The 16,672-nt window shown below is 40.3% G+C and overlaps 1 protein-coding gene across 5 annotated transcripts in view; it reads right to left on the reverse strand.

The window, feature by feature from the left end:
• Positions 1-16,672, reverse strand: part of ASAP2 (ArfGAP with SH3 domain, ankyrin repeat and PH domain 2) — a 344,117-nt gene that overhangs the window by 256,341 nt on the left and 71,104 nt on the right. For all 5 annotated transcript variants that reach the window (XM_040348639.1, XM_040348637.1, XM_040348638.1 and 2 more), the window contains exon 2: positions 4,596-4,668. In XM_040348639.1, the coding sequence (XP_040204573.1) occupies positions 4,596-4,668 (73 nt within the window). The remainder of the gene's footprint in view (positions 1-4,595; positions 4,669-16,672) is intronic.

Raw genomic sequence — 16,672 nt, forward strand, 5'->3', positions numbered from 1 at the left:
ATAATAATAATAATAAATTCTACTGATATTGATCTTATACATATTCTACTTAGGAAAATTGAATGTGTCTCGTCCTCCTCTTGTTAAAAGAGATGTACTGTATGTGTTTTTTTTTGCAGAATCATGCTTGCCTAAGTTGATGTTCCAATGATGCATTTGTCCCCCGCCAGCTCTAACTCTGAGAACCGAGCGATCAGTCGATCGCTTAGTTCTCAGCGCTACCTGAGCAGAGAGCTAATGACTGTCAGTCCCCCCCTCCCCTTACTCACTGGAGCACTGGGCTGTGGGAGGAGTGGGAGCAGACGACTCAGGCTCTCGCTGAGAGGCCGAGCTGGGTGCCAGTCAGGGATGTCGGAAGATCCCGACTTCATTGTCGCGATCTTGCCCGAGCCGGCACCGTCTCTTTGACGTGAGCCGACAGCTTACTTGTCTGCTAAAAATGGGTCACAGGAGTGCAAAATTAACTGCCCTCCTGCGAAGCACAGGAGAAGTTCAGCCAAACAATCTTTGGCTGTAGTTCTCCTTTAAAGCATAGGCATGTTTGGTACTGAACTAATCTGAATGTTCTCATTCATTTAGGTAGGCCCTTGTTATGAATGTACATTTATCTTAACCAGAATGATGGATTACGGTATGTGTACCAGTTTGAAGGCTAGGTTGTATGGAAACAGCAGTTTCAGGTCAAGCAGAGCGAGACTCAAATGGGCATTGCATTTAAATGGCTTTGAGATGCCCAATAAAGGACCATACTAAAACCTCTAAAAATCTCTCCTAGAGACATGGCAGTTTTACAACAGCTAGCCATTAGCAGGCATGTATGCAGTATTTTAGACTTAGTTTGCAAAGTAAAATTTGACATGATTTAGGGCTCACACTGTTAAAGCGGAGCTCCACCCTAAAGTGGAACTCCCGCTGATCGGAACCCTCCCCCCTCCGGTGTCACATTTGACACCTTTCAGGGGGGTGCAGATACCCGTTTAAAGACAGGCATTTGTACCCATTTCCGGCCACAGTCTGCGGGCAGGACGTCACCTCCCAGAGCACAGCGGAAACGAATCAGCAGGCGCAGTGCAACTCACGCATGCGCCGTAGGGAACCGGGCAGTGAACCCGGAGCACTTCACTTCCTGGTTCCCTCACCGAGGATGGGGGGGGGGCAGTAGAGTGATGAGCCATCGCTCGTCCTCTGCTGCGGATGGCACTGGACTCCAGGACAGGCAAGTATGCCGATATTAAAAGTCAGCAGCTGCAGTATTTGTAGCTGCTGACTTTAAATTTTTTTTTTTTTCCAGTGGATATCCTCTAAGTACAAACCTTCAGCAGTATAGCAACTGGGATAGCGACTCCTAGAAGGTCCAGGATACTTGGTCCCTTCTTTGAGACTTAGACCCCCCATTCAGTCACATTAGTGCCTTCTACCTTCACCAATTAAAATCATGATTTCTTAAGAAAGACAATTATAATCAATTTTTACATCATGTGCGGCATATGAGTGTATAGTAGGTGCTGTAATGTCATGGTTAACATCCCCAGTATAAAACACTCCTTCCTCAAACTAAAGTGGGTTAAGCCCAGTGCTGGACAGACTGCCTGTATATTCTGTACTGCCCACTTGGAATCCAAAAAGGGCAAGGGACCTAGCAGGAGATAGTGGGAGTCACAGGGGTACCATAGAAGGCCAAGTTGAAGGACAGTTCGGATGTGCTGAGGGATCAGTCACATTTTACAATAGTCATTTATTTGTTCTGGCAGTATTACAGGAAGTAAAGGGATGAGAGTTTCATATACATTTTCTTATCTATGTGCAGGATCTTTTGTGGACTGCATAATCATATGCCATATTTACATTTTCAGACAGCAAGCAGAGCTCTTTTACACACATTTATCAAGAAGAACTTTGATTACGTTACTAGATACAATTCTGTTTACAGAGCTCAGTAGCTTAAGGTTTGCCTTTTTACCCTTTCCTCTCTCTCCGGGCCTACTGTATTCATATGGAGCTAAATGGTTTGTTTTCAGGCTCTCTGACTGAAACTCCATTTCTCCTGTACTCTCTGGGAAATTACGCTAAAGATGGTCTCACACTTGACCTCCTCTGATGGTACTTTTACATAACAGCTACGAACATACCAAATGCAAAGGAAAATATGGGATGAAAAATACCATACCATCCCTCTGTAGGAAAAGTAAAATTTCTGTTCCATTTCAATTTATTTTTAATAAATTTTGCTAAATATTTACTAACCTTCTAAAACTGGCATCTTAAAATTGATGGTTTCCAGTTATTACATTCAATACCAATTGATTTGTATAAAAAAAACGCTCAAATAATTCAGTGAGGAAAAAAAAAAGAAGTTAAAGGCTATAAAATGATAGAAGCCAGATTAAAAATTTGGCTAAATGCCTCTTTGAATTTGTTCAGTGTTTTGTAAGGGCATCCAGCGTCTCAATATGAGGACAAAGGAAAAACACTGGTAATTACCGAAAGCCTTAAACTCTCAAATAATTGGATAGACTGCAGGTGCAGACACTTAGAACCCTTGGCTATCTGTATCCTGGCATTCATCCACAGCCTTTTCGAGTGACCATATGTTTCAGTAGTCACATTGAACAGAACATTCTTCAGGACTGCTAGCACAGGCAGCATGTGGCCAGGTGCACACCAGTGCAGACAACAATGGTAAGCAGATTGATGGGTGTTGCAGACTGGGCAATTTTCAGCTGACACACATATTGCCATTTTTGGCTAGTTTGCTGATATTTTCTGTTATTTATATTTACTTTCAGCCACCAAAACGGTATTCAGTCCTTACGTTTTACTTCTGTAAATAGACATTCATAAAGACTAGGTCAAGATAGATTAGTTTATACAATAGACACACACTAAAAAGGGGTTGTAAAGGAAAAAAAAAATTTCCCTAAAAAGCTTCCTTTACCTTAGTGCAGTCCTCCTTCACTTACCTCATCCGTCCATTTTGCTTTTAAATGTCCTTATTTCTTCTGAGAAATCCTCACTTCCTGTTCTTCCGTCTGTAACTCAACACCGTAATGCAAGGCTTTCTTCCTGGTTTGGAGAAAGCCTCTTGAGGGGGCGAGCAGGAGTGTCAGGACACCCATAAAACACACACCTCCTTTCTCTACCTCTAAAGTAGAGAGTGTCCTGACTTGCCTGCTCGCCCCCTCAAGAGGCTTTCTCCACACCAGGGTGAAAGCCTTGCATTACTGTGTGTAGTTAGACAGAAGAACAGGAAGTGAGGATTTCTCAGAAGAAATAACGACATTTAAAAGCAAAATCGAAGGATGAGGTAAGTGAAGAAAGACTGCACTAAGGTAAAGGAAGCTATTTAGGGAAAAAAGTGTTTCCCTTTACAACCCCTTTAAACCAATACCTTGAAAATTTTGTTTTTTTGGAAGTGCACCCAAATTATAATCTGAATGAGAAGCTTCTCGGGTGATCCTCCCTTCATGAGACTCGCACATCCACTTTTGTTTGTAGGGGCCTGGTGCCCTCATATCTATGAAGCTATAATGCAGCTGAACCATGAATTGACTGATTTCTTCCCGTGTAATGCACCCCATTAAAAAAGACACATCATATCCCATACCAACCTTAAATCTCCCACCAGTGAATCAGACTGTTACCCAACAGGCAACAAAAAGATCTGGCCAGCAAACTTCAATTACCGCTGACTCCTCTCCGAGTCAAAACTTTATCCACCTCCTCCATTAATCTCTCAGAAACTTGTGCTGGACGCTGGAACACAAAGGCTTCAGACCCAGTTTCTTCTGAAATTCTGGAAAATTATACCATGGGGAGAGTACATCCAGAACCATATCCCATAAGACAGAATAAGATTGAGGGGACAAGACCTAAGACTGTCTGGTCTACCCATCTAATGTCAGCCTAATAGTCAACAAATGGTGTAAGCATCACACAGGTGATTATGATTACTTTGTGACCCATTTTCTTTAAAGACTATATGGTTACATACAGAAAAGAAAAGTAAAAAAAAAAGCATCTACAAAAAAAAGTGCAATATAGAAATACCAGCAATCAGAGATAATAAACCGTCAATCTCCATAGTCTGGGCAATTTTTGCCATTTAGGAAAATCTTGATTTCACTGTAAATGAACTGATTCAGCCAAATCACAGTAAACTATAAATCGATTGCATCATTTCTGCCCTTCATTCTCCATACCAACATTTTATTTCCATAACACTAAATGAAACAGAAGGTGACATTTCCATGTAAAAAATAAAAAATAATGATTTTTAAGTGTTGCATTCATTCACACATTACAAATCCCACTAGAAACCATTGAATATCTGACTCAGACTGAGCAAAAAAAAAAAAATATTATATAAAGGTTTTATATGTGTTAGTTGGAACAAACATACAGTATAAATGTTACCGCACTGCAACACGGATTGAAAGTGGTGACAAAAACATCTTGCAGTCTATTTGATGTTTGAGGTTACCCAGGGACCTGACACTAAAATGTGTGAAATTCTAAGTGCGTCAAAAGCTCCGTGCTTAAAAATATCAAACAGTTACTGTGAAGAAAAAGTAGGCAGGTGAAAACAGAACACGTACCGAGACCAGATGCATTAATGGCTTTTACAGACTTCTTCATCTTGTAGAGAACCGTTCGATCGACATCAAGGGCCTGTGACAAAAAGAAAAGCCAAAACCATTAGCAAAGCCCCCACAGGGCACATTAAAACACTTAATACACTTTAAAGACAAAAAAAAAAAATGTTAAAAGCCTAAATACCCGGAAATTTCAGGTTATATTAGTATTTCTTGCATAGCCAAGTACAGCCCAAGTTAAGAGTAAACCCTATACCAGAAACCACCAGTAGGCTTACACCAATATATCACCTCCACTAAGTTGCTTACAATGTGAGCACTGGGTGTATCTAAAAAGGGACTATGATAGTCAATTTTATTTCACTTTAATTTAAAAGTTAATATAATGATAGTTTAGATGCATTTAAATTACTTTTACTTTTATATAGTGAAAAAGATATACACCTAGGTCCATTCCACCTGGAGGTAGACCAAAGGTGAACTAACGCTCACAATGGCTTCCTGGCACTTAAAACAGCAAGAAAGTATAAGATGAAGAGCTTGCAACTCTTTCACCCGATAAAAGTACTTGATAAAAGGGTAGTGTGCAAGTTAAAGCGTTTCGGTAAAAAATCAATAATAATAAAAAATAAAAAACTTATTTATAGACCACTTGTGTAAAATCACTACCTATTAGCCGGGATCACTGTCTCTGTCCCCTCCCACATGGTCCTTCTGAAAGGCAAGGCCATTTAATTCGGGAAGAAGGATGTCAACCGTCAAGAAGTCGAAAGACTGGTTTACACCATATGTGCTGGACAACGTTGACCAACAATTTAATTGAATTTAATTTTTTAACATTGCATTATGACTCACTGCAATCAAATCGCAACCGGATGTGCCATGCATGAGCTAAAAGGAAAGTGTGTAGGAATGTAGGGGGGGGGGTGCACAGGGCGTAAAAACATATTTCAGGGCAGACAAAAATGCACTGCACATCATTGGCACATGTCAGCACACATGCACCGATGTTCTTTGTGGTGTGAAAGTACCCTAAAAGTCCATTCAAAATTGTACATAGCGTTACCACTGAGCAGAAAAAACATGTTGGTGCAAATACATGCCAACACATCGCCTGTGTGTGTGATACATGGCCAAAAAAAGGACCCAGTGCTTTTTACGATCCAGTGCAGTGTGTTAGCAGTACATTTATTTAAATTTAATATATATTTGTTCATATTATGAATGCCCAATCTTGATTCAATGCATGTTACCACACTTGCAAAAGATTTAAATTTGTGAATCTAGTCTCACAAAGATTAATAAAATTGGGGATTCCTGAGCTGCGTAAAGGAGATCCAATTATTTAATCTGTGACCACACAGCATTCTATAGTTCAGCGAATCCAAAAAGGTAACTGTAAAGAGGACCCAAAAATGTAAACTAAAGTTCTTTTTGAGGTCCTGACTAAGACTTCTTTCACATGGGCTGAGAGATGAGGCAAAATGACAAATGCAGGTGAATATGTTTTTTAGTGTTAACCATGTCAAGATGCGTTTCACATGCATTTCACCATGTTAATAACAATGTTGCTTCTAGTTTTCATTTTTTTTCACAAGGGGAAGGTTACACAGTCAATGCTTCTAAAAAGCAGCAGGTTGCAGAAAAGCCTGGGGAATACAACATTCCCTAAAATTCTTGGCGCAACACAAAGTGACCACTCTGATGTACACTGTCCCATCTGACAGAACACAAAAGCGAAGGTGGGAGGAATTCCTGCATCATCTATGACCTGCCTTACTATTCTTAAACCAATGGTCTCTCTTCCTACCTATGCTGCATACCTGTATTTAAAAAAAAAAAAAAAGATCTGTGGTACTTACCAACTTTTTATTGCTTTTTTTTTTAATTATTTTTATTGCAGGTTTCGAAGTTAAGAGTACATAAACAGAGCCTATTGGACATACCCAGGCTCAATTGTATAGCAAGAAACAACACAAACAGACACAAAAGCACATAAAAAAAAAAAAAAAAAAAAAAACACAAACACCCTAGCTAAAAATCAAGGCACTCTAAACTATCATAGTTGGTACGCTGTAACCGCCCAAGCAGGCTGAAACATTAGGATTCTTATTGGCCACTCTCCCTCTCAAACGTCCTACAGAGCTAACTTGGGAATTTAAGAAAATATGCGCTCTACTATTTCTTATGTGTCAAGAAAAGACTCCCTCCAATGAAGAATAAATGTGTTGTACAACAATATACAGTGCCTTGCGAAAGTATTCGGCCCCCTTGAACTTTGCGACCTTTTGCCACATTTCAGGCTTCAAACATAAAGATATAAAACTATTTTTTTTTTGAAGAATCAACAAGTGGGACACAATCATGAAGTGGAACGAAATTTATTGGATATTTCAAACTTTTTTTAACAAATAAAAAACTGAAAAATTGGGCGTGCAAAATTATTCAGCCCCCTATAAGTTAATACTTTGTAGCGCCACCTTTTTCTGCGATTACTGCTGTAAGTCGCTTGGGGTATGTCTCTATCAGTTTTGCACATCGAGAGACTGAAATTTTTGCCCATTCCTCCTCCAGATTCTCGATTGGATTCAGGTCTGGACTTTGACTTGGCCATTCTAACACCTGGATATGTTTATTTGTGAACCATTCCATTGTAGATTTTGCTTTATGTTTTGGATCATTGTCTTGTTGGAAGACAAATCTCCGTCCCAGTCTCAGGTCTTTTGCAGACTCCATCATGTTTTCTTCCAGAATGGTCCTGTATTTTGCTTTATCCATCTTCCCATCAATTGTAACCATCTTCCCTGTCCCTGCTGAAGAAAAGCAGGCCCAAACCCTGCTGCTGCCACCACCATGTTTGACAGTGGGGGATGGTGTGTTCAGGGTGATGAGCTGTGTTGCTTTTACGGCAAACATAACGTTTTGCATTGTTGCCAAAAAGTTTGATTTTGGTTTCATCTGACCAGAGCACCTTCTTCCACATGTTTGGTGTGTCTCCCAGGTGGCTTGTGGCAAACTTTAAACAACACTTTTTATGGATATGTTTAAGAAATGGCTTTCTTCTTGCCACTCTTCCATAAAGGCCAGATTTGTGCAGTATATGACTGATTGTTGTCCTATGGACAGAGTCTCCCACCTCAGCTGTAGATCTCTGCAGTTCATAGAGTGATCATGGGCCTCTTGGCTGCATCTCTGATCAGTCTTCTCCTTGTATGAGCTGAAAGTTTAGAGGGACGGCCAGGTCTTCGTAGATTTGCAGTGGTCTGATACTCCTTCCATTTCAATATTATAGCTTGCACAGTGCTCCTTGGGATGTTTAAAGCTTGGGAAATCTTTTTGTATCCAAATCTGGCTTTAAACTTCTCCACAACAGTATCTCTGACCTGCCTGGTGTGTTCCTCGTTATTCATGATGCTCTCTGCGCTTTAAACGGACCTCTGAGACTATCACAGTGCAGGTGCATTTATACGGAGACTTGATTACACACAGGTGGATTCTATTTATCATTATTAGTCATTTAGGTCAACATTGGATCATTCAGAGATCCTCACTGAACTTCTGGAGAGAGTTTGCTGCACTGAAAGTTAAGGGGGCTGAATAATTTTGCACGCCCAATTTTTCAGTTTTTTATTTGTTAAAAAAGTTTGAAATGTCCAATAAATTTCGTTCCACTTCATGATTGTGTCCCACTTGTTGTTGATTCTTAAAAAAAAAAAAATACAGTTTTATAGCTTTATGTTTGAAGCCTGAAATGTGGCAAAAGGTCGCAAAGTTCAAGGGGGCGGAATACTTTCGCAAGGCACTTTATACCGTTAATTACCTATCCAACTGTTAACTAGTCATCCGAAGAATCAGCATTAGTATAAAGCGGATTCCAACCAAATGTTCCGCAACTTTATGCAAAAAATAAAAAAATGTATAAAAGTCTGCGGCAGGCATGGCACACCTCAAGCAGAAATCTGAAATAGTTATATTCTGTGTAAAATACACTTTATGCGTTATTTTGAACTGGACCAGTCTGTCCCTGGCGGAGAGCAGTTGCGAGAAGGAGCTCTCACTTACCAATTTTTTACCGTTCCATTCACCTAATCCTGCAGCTTTAGCTCCCATGTGTAAGGAAGCACTCAACAGCTGTGAATTCCCACAGCCGTGATTTCACCCATACGCTCACATAACCCAGCCACAGTCAGTGCGCTGTCCTATCCCCTGCAGCAGTGGCTCACCAACACTGTATATAGATTTTTTTATTTTTTATACAGGGTAGGCAGGATAGGTGGAGGAAAGATTAATTATATCATATTAAAAATAGCTAGCGTTAGACTTTTCTTCCACTTTAAAGTCTTTCAAATGATACTAGTTGACGCGATGACAAGAAAGAATGCTCTGATGAATGATTTCCAGAATTCCCGTACAAAATTGTACTGGCATATGGCCAGCTTAAGTCACCCACTTGGCAGTGAGATCTCCCTATTACGGTTTCCTTATCTGCTCCCACACATGCTACTCTAAGGGCCAATGGGTGTTCTCACTCCTGCTGCATTATCCATGATATGCAATAAATGAATAATCCAACAGGGGCAATGGGACCGCTCACAGCAAGTGTACAGAAAAGATCCAGACATTCTGCATTCCTCAGTGTGAGAACAGATAGGTGATTTTAGTCTAACAAAACCCAAAAACATAGTTTTTAGGTAGACTAAAACGTTAATGTATTTTAATGGCGGAGGTAACCAGTCTGCTGTGGTTGGCAGTGTAATTATAGACTATAAATAGTTTTTAGCACAGAAAGATAATCAATAAGACACTTTCAATTAGCTCTGTGGTAGGAAACCACTTAAGGGTTTGAGACATATTTATTTACAGCTGAATTCCTGTGAATATTGGAAGACTTAAAGCCATTTCACAGCTATACTTTATCAAGAACTGAGAAATCCAACCCGGAAAAATCCTGCGGAACAAACACATTAAAATTACGATTTATGGCAATTATATCTGCACTAAAGGATCTGTCTGCTGAAAACAGTTACGTCTGTTACTGGTGGGGAACACGGCTGGTTACTGGCTTCTTATTAAACGTCTAATGTGTAGAAGTTTCGTAATTTATCTCTATTTTTTTTCAATAGTGAAGCCATAAAAAAATTATATTATATACAGGGAGTGCAGAATTATTAGGCAAGTTGTATTTTTGAGGATTAATTTTATTATTGAACAACAACCATGTTCTCAATGAACCCAAAAAACTCATTAATATCAAAGCTGAATATTTTTGGAAGTAGTTTTTAGTTTGTTTTTAGTTTTAGCTATTTTAGGGGGATATCTGTGTGTGCAGGTGACTATTACTGTGCATAATTATTAGGCAACTTAACAAAAAAAAAAATATATACCCATTTCAATTATTTATTTTTACCAGTGAAACCAATATAACATCTCAACATTCACAAATATACATTTCTGACATTCAAAAACAAAACAAAAACAAATCAGTGACCAATATAGCCACCTTTCTTTGCAAGGACACTCAAAAGCCTGCCATCCATGGATTCTGTCAGTGTTTTGATCTGTTCACCATCAACATTTCGTGCAGCAGCAACCACAGCCTCCCAGACACTGTTCAGAGAGGTATACTGTTTTCCCTCCTTGTAAATCTCACATTTGATGATGGACCACAGGTTCTCAATGGGGTTCAGATCAGGTGAACAAGGAGGCCATGTCATTAGTTTTTCTTCTTTTATACCCTTTCTTGCCAGCCACGCTGTGGAGTACTTGGACGCGTGTGATGGAGCATTGTCCTGCATGAAAATCATGTTTTTCTTGAAGGATGCAGACTTCTTCCTGTACCACTGCTTGAAGAAGGTGTCTTCCAGAAACTGGCAGTAGGACTGGGAGTTGAGCTTGACTCCATCCTCAACCCGAAAAGGCCCCACAAGCTCATCTTTGATGATACCAGCCCAAACCAGTACTCCACCTCCACCTTGCGGGCGTCTGAGTCGGACTGGAGCTCTCTGCCCTTTACCAATCCAGCCACGGGCCCATCCATCTGGCCCATCAAGACTCACTCTCATTTCAGCATTTCGAGCCTATACAGCTTGGAGTAAGACAACATGCATAAAGAGGATGATGTGGTCAAAATACTCATTTGCCTAATAATTCTGCACTCCCTGTGTATATATATATATATATATATATATATATATATATATATATATATATATATATATATTTTTTTATTTATTTATATTTATATTAATGAAAAAAAAAAACATGCTTTCTTTTATTTTAGTCAAGTGTTCTAACAGTTTGTATTCTCCTTTTGTCCCGGCAAGACAAGCTCTTGGCTTCTTTCCACAAGGGCTCTTTACAATGCCCCATAACTTGCAACTTATACGCGCACACACACGAGTGGATGAGCGAGTCGAAGGAATGATCCCCTTATGGATTGGCTCTGGCTGAGGTTTCCATCAAAAAAATAAAAATTCCCCCATCCAAACACTTAATGTGACGAAGGAATGACTCCTGCTGTGTTAGGCCCCTTTCACATGGGCACCTTCCCCTTTGATCAGCAAAGGATCTGTCCACTGTTTATAGCAGAGGAACAAATGACAGATCTGTGTCTGCTCAGGTTATGCAGAGCGGACACAGCAAGCTCTGCTCTATGGACGGCCAGGGGGTAAACTGACTTTGCTGTCCATTTACACCAGACTACCTCCGATTTGCCTACATGGGGAGGCCCAATCCCTTTGTTTGGATTTAGCGGACCAGATTGAAGGGGTGTAAATGCACACAAGTCCATTTATACCGGTCAGTCTTTAAGGATGAATGGACCATCCAATCAGGTCCACCTGAAAACACTAACAGAACAGTTGTGTGAAAGGGACCTTATTGTATTCGAACAGTAGAGAGACTTCCCCGCCATCAGAACACATTGATTAGTTGTGCAAGCTCAGTAGGTCGACAACCAGCCTGTTCGGAAATGGATTAAAATGTATGGCCAGCTTGGCTTTAGAAAAATTTAAATTTTCAGAACAATTGTTTAAAACTATAACTCTTAGTTAATCAAAGACCAAATGGTTTTGCCTTATTACATTTCCTGCATCAAGGTAAAAAAAAAAAAAACACACACACACTCATCTAACTTCTTCCTCACTCCCCCGCCACCAATCACCTGCCTCATCTTATGGTCCAGCGCTGTCACGTCTGAAACAACGATCCTTCTCTTCCTGGTCTCATAGTGGACACTGAGCAGTGGGATTTATAGGCTCCTGCTACTATCAGCAATTCTGTGAGGAGGGAGCTGGGGACAAACTGCACTTTGTATGTCTATGGCTGCAAATAGCCCAGCTCGGGAGTGTGCACGCACAGGTGCCACCTTAGCACAAGGCTTGCTACCGGGGCATCTGCAGGAAGACAGCACTGCCGGGGGAACAGTTAACAGCTTTGTGCAACATTCATTGCACAGACCAGGTAAGAATAATTTTAAAGGAAAAAATAAAAAAATAAGCTTTTTGCCCCTAGAATCTGTTTTAACCACAGGAAAAAATATAAATGAAATTACAATAGGAATTATTTACGAAAGTCAAATCAACTTGAAATTGCATTGAAAGTGCACTTGGAAGTGCAGTCACTGTAGGTCTGAGGGGGACATGCAAGGACAATAAAAAAAAACTTCTGATTTTATCATCCAATCATGTGCAAGCTAAAATGCTGAGCTTCCTCTCACTTCAGATCTACCCCTCAGATTTACAGCGACTGCACTTCCAGTGCAATTTCAAGTGCACTTTGTACTTGTAGTGCAAAGTGGATTTGCCTTTCATAAATAACCCCCAATGTGAACAAATGAATTTCTAATTGTTGAATTTGCTCCCTAATAAGAAAATTTGTAACTAGTCTTATTTGCAAAGTGTCAAAGTTAATGCAGAAGTAGAACGTTTGGTGAACTTAGAACGTTCGAAAATAGGGACATTGAAATTGCATAGTTGAGTCAAAGAAGATACCACAGAATGGTCAGACCAGCAATTTACTTTAAACAGACCATTATACTTTGTCGAAATGAAATTCTGAAGGTGCAAAACAAGCAACGTTTTTTTTTAAAGGAAAAAGATAAAGCAAAAATATTTAGCAACTCGCAAAAAAAAAAAAAAAAAAAACACAACAAACCCCAGAAAACTAAAATTATATGCGCTTAAATCAGGGTTTGACAAATTTGCTTGGAATCTAGGAGCCATCTAAAAAAGTTAGGAGCCAGAAAACACGCCCGTCCCGCCAAGCTTGCGCGCAGAAGCGAACACATACGCGAGTAGCGCCCGCATATGTGAAACGGTATTCAAACCACACGTGAGGTATCGCCGCGCTCATTAGAGCAATAATTCCAGCTCTAGACCTCCTCTGTAACTCAAAACATGCAACTTGTAGAATTTTTTTAAACGTCGCCTATGGAGATTTTAAAGGGTAAAAGTTTGTCTGCATTCCACGAGCGGACGCAATTTTGAAGTGTGACATGTTGGGTATCAATTTACTCGGCGCAACATTATCTTTCACAATATAAAAAACAAATTGGGATAACTTTACTGTTGTCTTATTTTTTAATTAAAAAAGGTGTATTTTTTCCCAAAAAAAGTGCGCTTGTAAGACCACTGCGCAAATACGGTGTGACAGAAAGTATTGCAACGATCGTCATTTTATTCTCTAGGGTGTTAGAATAAAAAAATATATACATAATGTTTGGGGGTTCTAATTAGAGGGAAGGAGAAGGAAGCTTGGGATCCTGTGCCTCCGTGCGCCCTCACCTCCCCCGCCGCGCGATCGCAGCGGGCCCGCAACGACCGGTAATTGAGGCCGCGGCCTTGATTAAATGGCGGGCGTGGGCGCCAGGTCACAATTTGTCGCAATTGCGACCCGGAGCCAGGATTTTGTTGAGCCCTGGCTTAAATACATTCAAATGTATTTCATTCGCCTCTGAATACAGGCAAACCATTTTGTGGTAGGTAACCTTCCTGCTTCAAAGTCAAATTTATCGCTATGAAATAACATAATATTGACCTTGCAAAAATTTGGATGGGTGAGAAACTCAGGTGGGACAGTGTTGGGAAAGTCTGGCGTGCAGAATCACTGGCTTCGAAATAGGTGTTCCCAATGCATCAGGTTCCAGTCAGAGGATTTTCCTCAAGGATTTGGCCTGGAATAGAGCATAAGCCCTGGGCAAGTAGACCGAGTCACTGGTATGCATTTGTTGGAAGGCAACATGAATCAATATAATTTCTGCATTTTGTACATATCTGTATATTAATTCCCAACGGTCAGACAGGCTGAGGCTGGCAGTGTTCTGGAGGGGAGGACAGGATGCCCCCCCTCAGGTTGGAATGTAGCTTGTTAAACCTCTATATTTACATGATACTAAATGCTCCAAGCTGTCTGCGATATCCTTTGATTAGCCCCTTAGCAGACAAATGGAAGTGCAGCTGCCAACATAATTGGCAATGATCAAAGGCCAGAAAGCTGTTGGAGATGATATGGGCAATAATGCTACCAGAGGCCAAGTATGGCAGGACAGTCAGTAATAAGGACAAGATGGTCCTGGGAATGTAACGATTGGTCCAAAGGCAAATGGGCTGGCAATGAGAGGTGTGGGGGGTTGAGATTCTTTAAATAGGACGGTTTGAATCAGAGATCTTTTTCCATCTGAGCTCAGTCAGCAAGGTTTACCTACAGGAGGGGATAAGCATCTTTTATTATTTTTAATGTTATAAGCTTTATAGATATCTGTTAGTATTTGATATTCCTGATTTTAAAAGGAATTAAATGTAACATGGTTTACCAAGCAAAGGCATCTGTCTTCATAGATAACATTATATCATTAGGTCTTGCATACTCTGATAGATTAGTCTAGCAATTATACGGACTACACAAATACATAGTCAGGTCCATAAATATTGGGACGACAATTCTAATCTTTTTGGCTCTATACACCACCACAATGGATTTGAAATGAAACCAACAAGATGTTCTTTAACTGCAGACTTTCAGCTATAATTTGAGGGTATTAACATCCAAATCAGGTGAACGGTGTAGGAATTACAACAGTTTGTATATGTGCCTCCCACTTTTTAAGGGACCAAAAGTAATGGGACAATTGGCTGCTCAGCTGTTCCATGGCCATGTATGTGTTATTCCCTCATTATTCCATTTACAAGGAGCAGATAAAAAGGTCCGGAGTTCATTTCAAGTGCGCTATTTGCATTTGGAACCTGTTGCTGCCAACTCTCAATATGAGAACCAATCAGCCATCACTATTAGTAAAGCAAGCCATCAGACTGAAAAAACAAAAACAAACCCATCGGAGAGATAGCAAAAACATTAGGTGTGGCCAAATCAACTGTTTGGAAAATCCTTAAAAAATAACACACCGGTGAGCTCAGCAACACCAAAAGACCCAGAAGACCACTGAAAACTGTGGTGGATGACCAAAGAATTCTTTCCCTGGTGAAGAAAACACTCTTCGCAACAGTTGGCCAGATCAAGAACACTCACCAGGAGGTAGGTGTATGTCAGCAATCAAAAGCAGACTTCACCAGAGTGAATACAGAGGGTTCACCACAAGATGTAAACCATTGGTGAGCATCAAACAGGAAGTCCAGATTAGAGTTTGCCAAACATCTGAAAAAGCCTTCACAGTTCTGGAACAACATCCTATGGACAGATGAGACCAAGATTAACTTGTACCAGAGTGATGGATGAGTATAGAGAAGGAAAGGAACTGCTCATGATCCAAGAGCATACCACCTCATCAGTGAAGCATGGTGGTGGTAGTGTCATGGCGTGGGCATGTATGGCTTCCAATGGAACTGGTTCTCTTGTATTTATTGATGCTATGACTGCTGACAAAAGCAGCAGGATGAATGCTGAAGTGTTTCGGGCAATATTATCTGCTCATATTCAGCCAAATGCTTCAGAACTCATTGGATTATGCTTCACAGTGCAGATGGACAATGACCTGAAGCATACTGCGAAAGCAACCAAAGAGAGTTTAAGGGAAAGAAGTAGAATGTTATGCAATGGCCAAGTCAATCACCTGACCTAAATCCGATTGAGCATGCATTTCACTTGCTGAAGACTAAGCTGAAGGGAAAATGCCCCAAAAACAAGCAGGAACTGAAGACAGTTGCAGTAGAGGCCTGGCAGAGCATCACCAGGGATGAAACCCAGCGTCTGGTGATGTCTATGCATTCCACACTTCAGGCTGTAATTGACTGCAAAGGATTTGGAACCAAGTATTAAAAAGTGAAAGTTTGATTTATGATTGTTAATCTGTCCCATTAATTTTATAGTCCCTTAAAAAGTGGGAGGTACATATACAAACTGTTGCAATTCCTACACCGTTCACCTGATTTGGATGTAAATACCCTCAAATTATAGCTGAAAGTCTGCAGTTAAAGAATATTGTTTCATTTCAAATCTATTGTGGTGGTAAATAGAGCCAAAAAGATTAGAATTGTGTTGATGTCCCAATATTTATGGACCTGACTGTACAGGCAATAGCTATATAGTTATAGAGTGTATAGTATTGCAGGATTTTACTTCACATTAAAGTGTTACTAAACCCAGTAATATGAAAATCATTCATCTGACCCCCCCCCCCCCCCAGAGTGCCCACAGCTTATAAATCTTTTAACAGTAATATACTGCGACTATATACCTTTTTCGCTGATCTGTATACCACGAATACATCGTAAATGTCAGAGTTTCTCCAGTGCTGAGAGTTGAGAAAGGAAGAGGAGATTTCCCCTACAGCTTGTATACACACCCACATATATGATGCCTATATCATGTGACCTGGCTATCTCTGAGAACAAGTAACTGTTCTCTCCAGCATAAAAGACACAACTGAGCATGTGCAGGTTGGGTAGTGCCTGTGTGTTAGCTGGCTTTCCCAAGCTATACATTGCAGGAGGGGAGGGTCTGTGCATACAGGATTAAAACAGACTTTTAACATAACGCAGAAAAACTCCTTAAGTTCCACAGTGAGTATAACAAGCATGCTATGCTGCATATAGAAAGATTTTACTGTTGTGGGTTTATTAACACTT

Source organism: Rana temporaria, chromosome 4 (genome assembly GCF_905171775.1).
Source record: "Rana temporaria chromosome 4, aRanTem1.1, whole genome shotgun sequence".
Taxonomy (NCBI): Eukaryota; Metazoa; Chordata; class Amphibia; order Anura; family Ranidae; genus Rana; species Rana temporaria.